The following is a 14581-nucleotide window of genomic DNA, read 5'->3' on the forward strand; positions in this document are numbered from 1 at the left end:
CTCTCTCTCTCTCTCTCTCTCTCTCTCTCTCTCTCTCTCTCTCTCTCCCCCCCCCCCCCCCCCCCCCCCCCCCCCCCCCCCCCCCCCCCCCCCCGCCCACTTCACACATCTTAGGGAACTCCATCATCAGTGACTTTCCTCCTCCACAATCCCCCTTGCCTCGGCACTGTGTTCTCTGTCCTCTGAGACCAGATCATCTTGAAAAGCTGGGGGTGGGGTAGTTCAGGTGTACCCATAGAGAGCAAGTTATTCTCCTAGCTCAACTTCTTCCTCTCCCCCCACCTTTCAAATATGCCCACTCAGCCTCTTTTTCCAGACCAGAACTAATGGGGGCCTGTTATTTATTCATGAGGCATCTCATGGGGCTTGGGGTGTGGGGGTAGGTGGGAAGGATATTCTCTAAGCTGGTTAGAGAAGACAAGAGATCCTAGGAGGAAGAGGGAAGCATCTGTGAAGGGTCTTAGAAACAAGCATAGTGGATAGAGTACTGGGCTTAGGATTAGGAAGACCCGAATTCAAATTTTACTTCAGACATTTACTAGCTGTGTGACCATAGTCAAAGTGACCCAGTCAAGTTAACCTTTCACAGCTGCAGTTTTCTCATCTATTGGTCCTAAGGACCTCTAAGTTCCCTTCTGGTTCTAAATATATGATCTTGTGATCTTGGGAGAAAAGGAAGGCTTGGTAACATAACAAGGGTTAGTTACCACTTTCCTTAGGAATTCCTAGGCCTGGAGCAAGGATCAATTTCTGAAGTCTCCATGCCCAAAATTGACATCTCTATCACTGGGTCTATTTTAACCTGCCTTTCAAATATCAGATTCACCCAAAAAAGTACCTGACACCAGTACTTCCCTTGTTCACCACTCACAGAAGCGGGGCAGGGAGGACTTATTCCTTCAGCATAGCCCTTGCCTCCTGTCATAGAGTCCAGAGTCAATTAGGAAGAGAAGGCACCTAGGGACAGGGGCAGAGTAGGGAGGTGGTTGCACCTCATTTGGAGCTCTTTCCATCCATGCCGAGAATTCACCTCAGGCCTGGCTTAATGAGCTGCTTTATTCAGAAGAAGAGACCTCAGCAGACTTTCCCTTGCTCCTAAAACATTTCCCACACAGAAATCAGTTTTGCTCTCACCTTCCCCAGTAGCTAAAAAAAAAGCCCACTACATATTTCACACCCCCGAAACATGTTCCCAGGAGACTGACTGCCAATTTTCACCCCCCTGAGGTAGAAGAGAGCACCCTCCCCTCCATACATAAACACACTTACAACAGCCAGCTGTTCCCCTGTCTCTATGTCTTTGCAGTCCCATCTACCTTTCTTCTTCTCAAAGACCTCTTGGCCTGCTAAAGCTATTGCTTGAATGGACTTTCCGCTGCCTAACAAATTTTGCTCCCACTTGCAAGTTAATCACAATTCTTCTTGTTTGACCCATTCAAGATCATAAATTTAAACCTACAAGGAATCTTAAAGATCGTCTAATCCATCCCCTTGATTTTGCAATTGGGGAAACTGAGACCCAGAGAGAGGAAATGACTTACCCAACATCATGTAGGTAGCAAGTAGCTGCTCTGACTCTATGACAAGACTTGGGCCCTTTTCACCATACACAGTGTTTCTCTGAAAGGAACACCAATGGGTCGGATTTTGTAAGACCTCTTTCTTGAGGGACTTAAAGGTCTTTTAATCTTTCCTACTCAGTCAATCTTTCTTTCTCTTCTTCCTCTCCTTCCCCTCCTGCCTTTCTATTATATTCTTTTCTTTTCCCCTGTCTCTGCCCTTCCCATCCCCCACCTTCTATCTTATGACCTTTAGAAAATTTTTCATCTCTTCTGAATTCCAAATACCAGCTTTGCCTCTACTCTCCTCCAATGGTAAGGGGGTTTCAGCTTTTTATCTCAGAATTCTCCCCCATTCCTGGCATTTACACATTGACTACCCCTCATTTAGAGTTCTTACTCCTTCAGGGCTATGAGTTCTGAGCAGGTGGAGGATGGCGTGGTGCTGGTATTGGCTGTGTTACTCTGGAAAGATCACTTCTTTCCTTTGATCTCAGTTTCTCATCTGCTAAATGGAAAAAAAAAAGGTTTATATTATAGGATTCCTTACAAATGTTAAATTATTATTTTGCTGTGTAATCTTGGCCTTTCTCTTACCCCTTCTTCATCTGCGTGTTCAGTAACATGGTCCCACCAAAGCATGCAGAGTAAGAACTTGAAGCTGTTGTCTACCTTTATTTATTTAAAGCAAACAGGTTAAATGATTTGCCCAGGGTCACACAGCTAGTGAGTGTCTGAGGTCAGATTTGAACTCAGGTCCTCCTGACTTCAGGGCAAATGCTCTACCCACGGCACCACCTAGCTGCCTTTCCTCTCTATTTTTGAAGTCCATATTTGGGGAGAACCAAAAGACTAGAACCTAGGACTCAGCTTTAAATAATCCGATTTTACCCCATATGAATCCTTTTTCTCTGTGCCCCTGTTTCCTTACTTCATAATGCTCCCCTGATCCTGACCCAGCATCCCCCTTCCCAATCTAAACCCATAGGGTTAGATGGAGTTAGATGGGAATCAGCAGAATAACTTTCAGAGTTGAGAGTATCAGAAGTTTGGGTTAGGTTGGGACATCCTACCTGTGGTCTAACTAACCCTAGTCCCTCCTTCTATAGACCAAACTCCTTCTTTGTTTTTTAGGACCTCTTTCAGTGCTAAACCAAATGTTTTTGCCCTTTAAACCTTATGCTCCTCCCCATACCCCATCCCCTCCTGCTTCCTTAAATTCCTGAAGAAAGGAAGAAAAGGGAGTGGAAGCAGAGAGAAGGATCAATAGATTGAAGGATCTGTAGCCCAGGTGGTTCCCATGGCATCTGGATCAGGCCTTGGAGAAAGCAGAATTACAATAATAATAATTATTATTATTAATTTATAATCTTACCTAAAGCAGAAGCACCAGTCCAGACAAGGGGATTCCAGGGCCTGAGGTGCAACAATCATTTCTGTGCCCTAACTAGGCACTTTGCCTATGTCCCCTTGTGGCCAGGGACTTTTCACCCGAGAGTGAGGATTTCAGCCCTTTTGGATCCAAGGGAAGCAAGTTCATAAATTCTGCCCAAACAGCTTAGTGACTGGAGATGGAAGAAGGGGAGAAGGAGGGGGAAAGGGAAAGCTCAGCATCTAATGATTTAGAGGAAGGTGTCAGCCTTTGGGGCCTGGAGGGAAGGCTCAATGTCTTAGAATTATGGGGGCTCGATGTTTGGGGATCATGAGGTAGGAAGGCTCTGGGGATTATGGAGGGCTAGTTGTTTGGGGGAGAAGATGGCTCAGGGTTTAGGGGTTAGAGGGAAGAACTCAGCATCTGGGGATTGATTGGGAGGGCCAGTTGGTGTCTGGGAACTGGAGAGGAGAGAGCCCAGTGTATGGGGTCTGGGAGGGACAGCTCAATGTCTGACGATTGGTGTGTGTGTGTGTGTGTGTGTGTGTGCGTGTGTGTGTATGTGTGTGTGTAGGGGCATCAGTGTGGGAAGGAAGCAAAATGATAACGTTCGAGGACTTTGAGTCGAGGATTTTTACAATCCTTAAACTCTGGCCTGACCTTGGATGAGGGCACAGTGCCTGAGAGTACATGGGGTGGAGGTCTGCTGCCAGTGGAAGAAGCTATTCCATAATCCCAGGATTATGAGAAGCCCAGGTGTTAGTGAGGGCTAGATCTGATGCTGCTCTCTTTCTAACCGCAGGTGTGACTTTCTCAGACACAATCAGTGCCACGGAAGCCTGCAAGCCATGCACCGAATGCGTAGGGCTGCAGAGCATGTCGGCGCCTTGCGTGGAGGCTGACGATGCTGTGTGCCGCTGTGCTTACGGATACTACCAAGATGAAGATTCAGGGCTCTGCAAGCCTTGCAGTGTGTGCGAGCCAGGTTCTGGTCTAGTCTTCTCCTGCCAAGATAAGCAGAACACTGTCTGCGAGGTGTGTCCTGAGGGTACCTACTCAGATGAGGCTAACCACGTGGACCCCTGCCTACCCTGCACAGCCTGCGAAGAGACGGAACGAGAGACCCGGGAATGTACCCGATGGTCAGACAGGGAGTGTGAGGGTGAGCAGGGAAGGGGGCAGGAGAATAGAGACCAGGATCGATCCTGGCAGGCCTGTGGCTAGAGGCACAGATGGGCTTGAGGACTGGGGGCCAGCAAAGGAGTGGGCACAGATAGGGCCAAAAAGAGGCCCTCGGAGTGATCTACAAAGGACGAGAATGGGAGGAATAAGACAGGATTGGGGAATGGGAAACGTAGGCCTAGTTTTCTAAAATAGGAAAGAAAATAGCTTACAAGTGAGTTTGATTTCAATTTCTCACAAAATTCTAGACCATATTTAGTTTTTTGTTATTATTTTTAATGCCTTTTGTTTTAAAATCACTTTTTTTTTTAATCTTTGTATTTCCATCCCCCAGCATAGTGCCTGGAATGTATGGATAGGGACTTCAACCTGTGATGTAGTTGTACAGGGAATACTTGGATGAAACAACTCCTTCCACCAATGTGGGCTGGCACCTTCTTTGGAATTTAGAATTTTAGAGAAATGCCTTGGGCACTGAGAGGTTAGGTGACTTGTACGGAGTTATTCAGCCAGTATGGATCTGAGGAGGATTTTGAGCCCAGTTCTTTCTGACTCTAGGCAGTGGTACACTTTGCCACCTAGCTGCCTCTAAATGTCATATTCAATATCTAGAGTTCCAAGCATTTTCTACTCTCTTCCAGTGCCATGGATGGCCATTATAATTATATGGTGTTCAGTTTCCCTTTATTGTTCTTTCCATTCCATTGTTATAGTTATTTGGGTTGTTGTTTTCCTGATCCTGCTTACTCCATTCCGCATCAGTTCATTTAAGTCTTTCTATGTTTCTCTGAGTTCTTCATGTTCATTGTTTCTTTGGATGCATAATATTTCCATTATATTTCTATAGAATATATTATTAAAGATATATAGGTTAGTGAACATTTATAAAAAGAAGTAGTAATCACAAAGAACAGGTCATTTCTTTTTTAAATATTTTTAAAAATTTTTTCCAATTACATGTAAAAACAATTTTTAACATTTTATTTAAATTTTGAGTTGCAAATTCTCTCCCTCTTTCCTCCCTCATTGAGAATGCAAGCAATTTGATATAGGTTATATATGTGCAGTCATGCAAAACATAGATCTTTGTTTTCTAACCCGATTCTTTTTTAGGGAGGGATGCTAAACTGACAGGTTAGGGGACTAGATTTTTATCCAAGCACTTGAGAAAGTCCCTCTTGCTATTCCTGTAGAAAAGATAGAGAGACACAATCTAGATGGTAGTGCTTTTAGATGGGTTTGGAACTGGCTGAATGGCTGGAACTAAAGAGTGGTCGCTAACGTGCCCATGCCAGCATGGCAAGAGGTCTTCAGGGGATGTTCTAGCAAATTGGGACTTGACCCTTTGCTATTTCATATTTTTGTCAGTGATCTGGAAGAAGGCAGGGATGACATGCTTACCAAATTTGCAAATTACAAACCTGGGAAGGATATAAAGAAAGGAAAGGAAAGACATATTTGTTGCTGTTGTTCAATTACCTCCAACTCTTTGTGACTCCATTTGGAGTTTTTTTTGGTGGAGATACTGGGGTGGTTTGCCATTTCCTTCTCCAGCTCATTTTACAGATGAGGAAACTGAGGCAAACAGGGTTAAGTGATTTGCCTGGGGTCACACAGCTAGCAAATGTCTAAGGCTGGATTTGAACTCAGGAAGATGAGTCTTCATGATTGCAAGCCCAGTACTCTGTGCGCTATGGTGCCAACTAACTACCAGGAGCTGTGCTGAACACTTTACATGTTATCTCTTTTGATCTTCCCAACAAACCTGGAAAGTAGATGTTGTTATTATCTCCATTTCCAGTTGAAACAGATGGGCAGAGGTTAAATGGCTTGCCCAGGGCTACATAGCTAAGAAGTGTCAGAGGCAGAATTTGAACCCAGGTCTTCCTACCTAACTACCTCTGATAACACAAATAATCATCAGGTTCTAAAAAGACCTAAGAAGACTGGGATGTTGGGTGGAATCAAAAGAGATAGAATTTAATAGAGATCAATGTAAAGTCTTAGACTCGGATTAAAAAAATCAAGTTCACAAGTACAAAATGAGTGAAGCACAGCTAGATAGTTTGTCTGAAGAAGATCTGAGGGTCTCAGAAGACTGAAAACCTAGTATGAAGTCAACAGTGTACTATGGTAACCAACAAATCTAATAAAGTCTTAGGTTGCCTAAGAGGGACATAATATCCAGGACTAGGGAAGTGACAGTTTCTTGGGAAGCTCTGGTCAGACCATATCTGTAATATTGTGTTCCATTGTAGGAAGGCACACTTTTAGGAAGGGCACTGCTAAGTTGGCTATCATGCAGAGGAAGGCAAGTAGGATGGTGCAAAGTCTTTGGCTTATGATCAGTTGCAGGAAATGGGGTTGTTTAGCCTGGAGAAGAGAAAACTTAGAGGAGACATGAGGGCCATTTTCAAGTATTTGAAAGGTTGCTACATGGAAAGAGGAATAAACTCATTCATCATGGCCTCTGAGAGCTTTTCATCAGAGTTGGAAGCATTGAGTGGAAGATACCAAGAGGAAAATTTAGACTTGCTGCCCACAAAATCATCTTAGCTATGAGAGTGATGCCAAAGTGGAAGGAGTTGCCTTAGGACGTAGTGGGATCACCATTAAAAGTCACCCACGATTTACACAAGTGGAGGCTGACTGCTGGTCAGGAATTTATTCGTTTTTTTTTTAGGCAATTGGGGCTAAGTGACTTGCCCAGGGTCACACAGTTAGTAAGTGTCAAGTGTTTTGTCTGAGGCTAGATTTGAACTCAGGTCCTCCTGACTTCAGGGCCGGTGCTCTATCCACTGCGCCACCTAGCTGCCCCCAGGAATTTATTCTGTAGAGATCATTCTTATTCAGTTAGGAGTTGGACTAGATGACCTCTGAGTCTCCTTTCGATTCTGACGTTCCAGGGGTGCTGGAGTATTGTGGGAAAGAACCCTGGACTGAGTTCCATTAATTCACCATGTGACCTTAGTCAAGTCACTTTTCTTTGTGACTCAGTTTTTTTCTCAGTAAAATGAAGGGGTTAGGCAAGAGAATATTGAAGTAGAGTCCTTAGAGACTAGGTCTAGGAATAGCATGTACAAAGAGAATAATAGTAAAATAAGTCACTTATTGGGGGGGATGGGGAAAATGATTTTCCCCGCACACCTACTGTGTGCCAGGCACTATGCTTAGCATTACAAATATTATCTCATTTGATTTTGACAGCAATAGGTGCTATGATTGCCCCCATTTTATAGGAAACTGAGGTTAAGTGTCTTGTCCAAGATCACACATTAAGTATCTGAGGTTAAATTTGAACTCAAGTCTTCCTGACTCCAGGGCCAGCCCTCTATCCACTGCAACACTTAGCTGCCTCTTACAGCACTTTAAAGTTGCTAAGCACTTGCCTCACAACAACCCTATGAGGTAATTAGTGCAAGGGGTATTACCCCCATTTTACAGATGAGGAAACTAAGGCTAAGAGAGGTCAAGTGACTTGCCCAGGGTCACATAGCTGGTGAATGTTTGAGCAGGATTTGAACTCAGATCCCCTGAATCCAAGTCATGGTTCTTTCTCACTATGCAAGGTTCAAGGATAGGGGATGGAGAACAAGAGGAGAGTAGAGATTGGAATCATAGAATCAGAAAATGGGAATAACTGAGCAAGGATCTCTTCTAAAATGAATGATTTATAGAGAAGAAAATTGAGATCTAGCTAGATATTTGCTGAAGACCACACAGTTATTCAGTGGTGGAGCCTGTCCTAGCATAGATCTCTAGCTTCTGAGAACTGTGCTCTCCATGCTGTACCTTAGAAGAAGGCAGAGGTAGGTATAGCTGTGGATAACAGGGGTCATGGGGCATGAGAGGTTTTAGGAAATATAGGACTTGAAGAGTCTTTGCTCTAGGAACTCAGAAACCCAGCATCTGATTGGGTAGAATTCTCAAGGTGTCAGTTTAGGGGTGGGGGGTGGAGGGAAGCATGGGGGTGGGAAGGTAGGCAGTAGAAGTTCTTCCAGGGAGAAACTAGGAAGATGATGGTGGTAATCCTCTGTGAGGGTGTTGGAGACCTGAGGACCAGGAAGAATAGAAAGGAGAGGAGTTCTAAAGGAAATTCAAAGTTATTTTTGGTCTGTGGTTTATTATTTCTGTTCCCAGAAATATGGCTGGTTCATGGGGTGAGGGGGAGGAGTTCCAACCTGAGAACAAGTGAAAAAGTCCCACATCAGGGGAGAGGGAAAAGGGGAACTGGCAAATGAGAACTGTGCTTTCTCAGGGACAGAGTCCTAACCTCAAGGTAATAACTTGGAAGGGGGTTTCAAGGGAATTACTATCAGCAGAAAGGGGTTTCTAGTGGCACTGTTACAAAGGGTTAGATTTAACCTATTCCTAGTTGATCCTTAGCACTAAAGGCTCACTGTGAGCAGAGCTTTGTCTTGGGCAATGGGAAAAGATAAATTTAGGCCCACCCTCAAGGGGCTTCCAGTTTGACTGAGGACCTATGGTTCCTACCTTCAGGAAGCTCTAAGCTCCTCACCAGCCCCAAGGCCTCTCTGAAGCAAGGCAATTATAAAGACGTGGGTGAGGAAGGTTTATTTTTTTCTTCCATCTGGGTTCAAACCAGGGTGTGCGTGTTATTTGCATGTTTGTATGTGAGTGCCTCTGTGTGTGTGTTTGGCTTCTGGGGAATAGAAAGGAGTAGCGTGCTGTGCCCTGCTAGAAGATCTTAGAGTAGGTGATTGGTGGATAGAAGGAGAAAAAATAAAAACTCCTTGCTTCCAGGTAGAGTAAGGAAGGGAAGAACTTCTCTACCTGAGCCTCTCTCTTTGGGCAAGTTGGGACAGCCTAGGTTTGGGAAAAGGCCAGATAAGAGCTTAGAGGCAGAGGAAGGAGATATAGGGAGGAGGGGTGGATGGTTTGCCACTGGGGGACATTTGTAAACATCTTGCTAGCTCCCCCAGTTTGGTTCCTTCCAAACTTCTTCCTCCCCAGAACATCAAAGCATTAACAGCCTGCATAGATTCATAGAGTTCTGGGAAATGGAATTAAGCTCTTAATTTGATTGTCCTGTACTCCTAGGATAACATATTTTCCTGGAGATCATATATATATATATATATATATGTATTTACATACAAATAAAATGTTAATAAGGTGACCTGCCCTCCAGGGTGGAATAACACTTTCCCACCTGGGCTAACCACCAGGTTAGGTTTAAAATGAAAAGTAGGATGTGGGGGAAATGCAAAAGTAGGTCTGTTTGTCTACCATCCCAAGCTTCTCCCTCCCTCCTTGCCACCCAGAGCCAACTTTTAGCCTGGAAACAGCTATCCAGACAGGCTAAGGGTTTGGCAGGTTGGGATACAAGGGGATGTGGCCACATCTGGGTCTCATTTCCTATCTGCCCCCCACACCCAAAAAAAATTAGAGGGAATTGGGAAGATGGAGGGGGAAAAGGGATCAGGGGGTGGGGATAAAACTCATTGTTGGCTCTTGACCCAAATTCCATCCAGATTCTGGCCCTAGAAAGCCCCTCTCCTGTTCCCTTCCTCCTATATCCTGGACTTCCCTGGTAATTACCATAATGACCTGACTAGCCACTCCTTCCCTTGTAAATTGACCGACCCTCTTGATATCCAGTCCCATCAGCCTGACTAGGTCTGTTTGCTATAGTCTGAGAAGAGGGCATGACAAAGTCTGAAGGACAGTGTTTGAGAGGGAAGAGGGAGAGGATATGGGGACATCCACCAGAGTATAAATGGTGGTTCTGGAGGCCCACAAAGGAAAGCAGTTTACCCAAAAAGTCATACAGCATGGTCATGGCAAAAGTTCAGGAAGCTCTAATACCTTCTGTGATGCTGCGGGATAACTCGGCTGGCGTCTCACCGCAGGGGTGGGATGATTGGTTGCGGTAGATGGTATATCCCTCCCCACCAACCCTACCAATCAGGTGGACTCCAGATACACATCTGGAAGACACATCCCTCAGCAGGGACTGAAATATAAATGCTTTGAAGTGGCTTTATCCTCAAGTCAAGGAAACATAGCAACGCAAATAGGTAGCTCCTGCTTGGGTAGGTGAACCAGGGGATACTTTGGAGTGGTAGGGGTGGGAAGGGAGAGGTACCTGCCTGGGAGATGCAGCCTATAAGACATCCTGTCTCTTCTTTCCCCTTAGTCAGCCCTAACTTGGGTAAGGATATGCATTCCATGCCCAGGCAGATACCCCAGGGCATCTAGAGGCTACATAGCTGGCACTGGGTGCCCCCTGACTGGGTGGTAAAATGGAAAATCCCACCCACTCCTGCCAGGAGATGCCCGGCACAAGCAGAGGGCTAAAGTATCCATCCCTTCCCTTCTTCTACCAGTGGGTATTGTGAACTTTCTTGGCTCAGAAACCTACAACCTCCCTTCATTTCCCAGAGTGTGGGTGTTGCTCCCTCCCAATAAAGGGTTAAGTCTGCCCTACGGTGTTTCTTTGGGTGGCAAGACCAGACACATTGTGGGGCCTGGGCTAGGCATGGCCCTTGCCAATTCAGAAACAGATGTTGGGCTTTGCCTAGTCATAGGCCAAGGAGAGGGAGCCAGCCGAACCCTTCAATTCCCAAGGAGTCTTGGTGGCATGGTGAGGGAAAGGGAGTATGGACTAAGCAACAGGGAACGGGACAGGACAGGGACAGAAGCCAGCTCCTTGTGGAAGTTGTGTATCTTCTCTGTCTAAACTTGACAAAGTATCTCCTGTTCTTCAGGGTACAGCTTGCTAGGGGCTGTATGGGGCAAGCAAAACCCAGCAAAGTAAGAGAACTTGTTTCCCAGAATCCCACGGCATTGAGCTTTAGGGGTGGGAGTGAGGATTCTGATTCGAGGTCTTTGCTGTTGTCCATTTCCTGTCTATGTTCTTGGCCCTGGTCCTTCTATCCTGGCAACTGTACATACGTATTCACAACACGCCTATTCACAAATAATGAAAATAATAATTGGTAACATTTATATATAGCTTTTTATTTAGCAAAGCTCTTTACATACATTATCTTATTTGATCTCCAGAACAACCTGTTAGTAAGCACTAATACCCTCATTTTTTTTTTTTTTTACTAACACCCTCATTTTACAGAGGAGGAAATAGGTTCAGAGAGGTTTGGTGATTTTCTCAAGGTCACACAGTAAATATCACAGTCTGGTCTCCCAGGTCAGACACCAAGTTCAGCACTATTCTGCTAGCCGGGACACCTTTCTCCTCACACCCTTTCCTCTCCTACCACCCTATGCCTCTGAAATGTGCAATGGGGGAGTCTTAAGGTGAGAGGGGCTTCTGAGTAGGGCTGGGGCCTCATAGAAAGGGAAAGTGTAAGAAAAGAAGGCTGGGAGGTGAGGCAGGGAGGGAGGGAATGCAAAGTACAGGGTGGGAAGGACTTACCCACCTCCTCTATCTTGTAATCCTTGGACAGAGATCCCAGCCCGCTGGACAACCCGGACCACACCTTTGCTGGGCTCTGACAGCCCACCCCCAATCACCCAGGAGCCTCATGAGCCCCCAGAGCCTGAAACCGAGGCCAGCACGGTGGCTGATGTGGTGACCACGGTGATGGGCAGCTCCCAACCTGTAGTGACCCGAGGTACCACTGACAATCTCATCCCTGTCTACTGTTCCATCCTGGCCGCCGTGGTTGTGGGTCTGCTGGCCTACATCGTCTTCAAGAGGTAAGTAAGAGGGTTGAGGAGCTGGAGGCTTGAAGCCTTTCAGCTCTTTGATCCAGAATGACAAAAATCACAAGATATTCGGTCACAATGGAACCTTAGAACAAAGGATGTCAGAACCTAGAATGTCAGAACTGGAAAGGACCTTCAAATGCCAGAGTTGGGAGGGATCTTAAAGATTATAGAGTCCATTTTACAGAGGAGAAAACTGAGACTCCAAGAAATATGAGCCCAAAGTCACACACTTCTTTCCTCTTATTTATGGACCAAACTCCTAGCCATTTGGGGGTTGGAGTGTTAAATCTCTTGAGTTGGAAAGGGCTTCAAAAAACATTTTGTCCAGCCTGTACTTGAGCAGGGATCTACTATATCACATGTCCGTCAGGCAGTAATCCAGTCTATTCCTCCTGTGGCAGCCCCCTCCATTTTTGGATAGTCATAATTGTGAAGATATTTGACCTTTGATTCTGGACTTTGGGTCTTTGATTCATGACCTGAACCCCACCATACACATATTTTTTTCACTTCAGCTGAGAACCAGACTCAATTTTCCCTTCAGCTTCCCAGTTTCTGGATATGGTAGAAGAAAGTGAATTTATGTGGGTAGAGAGCTGAGAAGGAATCATGAGATCCTGCCTCCCTTCTTCCTTCCCTCCTTTTCTCCTTTTTTCCTTCCCTCCCTTCTTACTTCCATCCCTTCTACCTTCCTCCTTTTGTCCCTTTCTTCCTCCATTTCTCCCTCCCCTTCTTCCTTCCTTCTTCCCTTTCTCCTTCCTTCCTTCTTCCCTTTCTCTCTACCTCTTTCCTCCCTCCCATTTTCCTCCCTCATTCCTCCCTTTCTCCGTCCTCCCTCCCTCCTTCCTTTCTTCCTTCCTTCTTTCCTTCCTTCCCTCAATAGGAGCTCAGCCCTCACCTAGTGTCTTTTCCACAGCTCCTAGGGCCTAGGACCTAGGCTTTACCTGCTAGGAAGGTCACTCACTGAGTGCAGAAGACATATAAGACATGGTCCCTTTCTTCATGAAGTTTACATTTTAGCTAAAGGTGATAGATAAGAGAGAAAGAAATAACGATAAAAATACACAAAGTTACAGAATAAATGCACAAGAGAAGTGGAAAACAAAGTCGCTGCCACTTGTGCCCATGAGCACCCATATGTACGCATTATGTATGATTAGTAATACATGTCACACACACACACACACACACACACACACGATTATCCAAAGAATATGCAAACAGGGACGGGCAACAGCCTGAGGCCCTGAGCCTGTCCCTCTCTGACCTCAGATGGAACAGCTGTAAGCAGAATAAGCAAGGTGCCAACAATCGGCCTGTGAACCAGACACCGTCGCCAGAGGGGGAGAAGCTACATAGTGACAGTGGCATCTCTGTGGACAGCCAGAGTCTCCATGACCAGCAGCCCCAGACTCAGACAGCTCAAGTCCAAGGTACTAGGGCTGGGGCTCCTGTGGGTAAGAGGGTCAGGGGGAAGAAATCTCCACACACCTTGGGACGGTGGCTGATTTCACCCATGGGCACCCTCCCCTGGGTTCTGACAAAACAAGCTGTTGTAGTAGGGATGGAGGTTAGACTTAAAGAGGAGGGAAGTAACCAAGGCAAGTGGATGGTGTTATCTTCTTCAAAGGAATGATCTGAAAGAGAAACTTCTGTAATGATAATGATAATAATAAATAATAACAATAATAATCATAGCTAGCACCTTAAGGTTTGCAAACCACATTACGTGTTATCTCATTTGATCCTTATAACAACCTTGTGAAGTAGATGTTATTATTATCCCCATTTTGCAGATGAGGAAACTAAGGCACAGAAGGTTAAGTGACCTGCACAGGGTCACACATCTAGTTAGTGTCTGAGGTAGGATTTGAGCTCATATGTTCCAGACTTCAAGTCCAGCACTCTATGGACCATCTAACTATTTCCATGCATCTGGAACCAGGGAGTGGTCAGCCTGGACTCTGGGAAATAGATGAGATGACCTTGGAAACCTTTTCCAGCCAGAGGAGCTGGGAGGTCTTTTCTAAACCAGACCTTCCAGACTCATCAAGCTAATTGCCCCCCCTGGGGCTAATTACCCCAGAAAGTGGCTGCAATTAGCCTCCTGCCCCAGACTTCCCAGGGACAAGTGGTTAATTATGTCCCTAATTAGCCACCCATAGCATGGTTCCAGTTCACCCACCAGGCCCTTGTACCTTTCTATAGACTATTCAGAGCAGAGAAGTTCTGTCTCACACCCCCTCCTCTTCCCTCACCGTCTCTCCCCATGCCCACCCCCTCATTAGTCGGTTGGAAGGGAAGGGAGCAGACCTGGGAGCAGGAACTGCAGAATTTGCCTTGGCCATGCCCCTGACTTCTAGTGGTCATATCCTCTCCCAGTGCTTTTCTGTCAGTTCATAGGATCTGGCACTGAAAGGGACCTTTGGGATCATCCAGACTGGTGGTTCTGAACCGTTTTTTGTGTGTCACAGACCCCTTTGGCAGCCTGGTGAAACCTATGAACTTCATATCAGAATAATGTTTTTTAAATGCATAGGAGAAAATATATAGGTTTCCAAGGAAAACCAATTATATTGAAAAAATATGTAATTGTTTTCCTGTCTAAGTTCATGGAACCCCTGCAATATATCCATGGACCCTTTGAGTCCATGGATTCAAGTTCAAGAACCACTGATCTAACCAAATCCCTCATTTTGTAGATGAGAAAACTGAGGGCCAAAGTAAATGACTCATTAGTCTTAATACTTCCAGACTTAGGTCTATGAACTTT

The 14581-nt window shown here is 45.5% G+C and overlaps 1 protein-coding gene across 1 annotated transcript in view; it reads left to right on the forward strand.

Annotated features, from left to right (window-relative positions):
- Positions 1-14581, forward strand: part of NGFR (nerve growth factor receptor) — a 29389-nt gene that overhangs the window by 12167 nt on the left and 2641 nt on the right. The window contains exons 3-5 of the mRNA XM_027873009.1: positions 3734-4093; positions 11544-11796; positions 13081-13241. Coding sequence (XP_027728810.1) covers positions 3734-4093; positions 11544-11796; positions 13081-13241 — 774 coding nt within the window. The remainder of the gene's footprint in view (positions 1-3733; positions 4094-11543; positions 11797-13080; positions 13242-14581) is intronic.

The sequence above is a fragment of the Vombatus ursinus genome, unplaced genomic scaffold (genome assembly GCF_900497805.2).
Source record: "Vombatus ursinus unplaced genomic scaffold, bare-nosed wombat genome assembly UNPS02014801.1, whole genome shotgun sequence".
In the NCBI taxonomy this organism is placed as follows: domain Eukaryota; kingdom Metazoa; phylum Chordata; class Mammalia; order Diprotodontia; family Vombatidae; genus Vombatus; species Vombatus ursinus.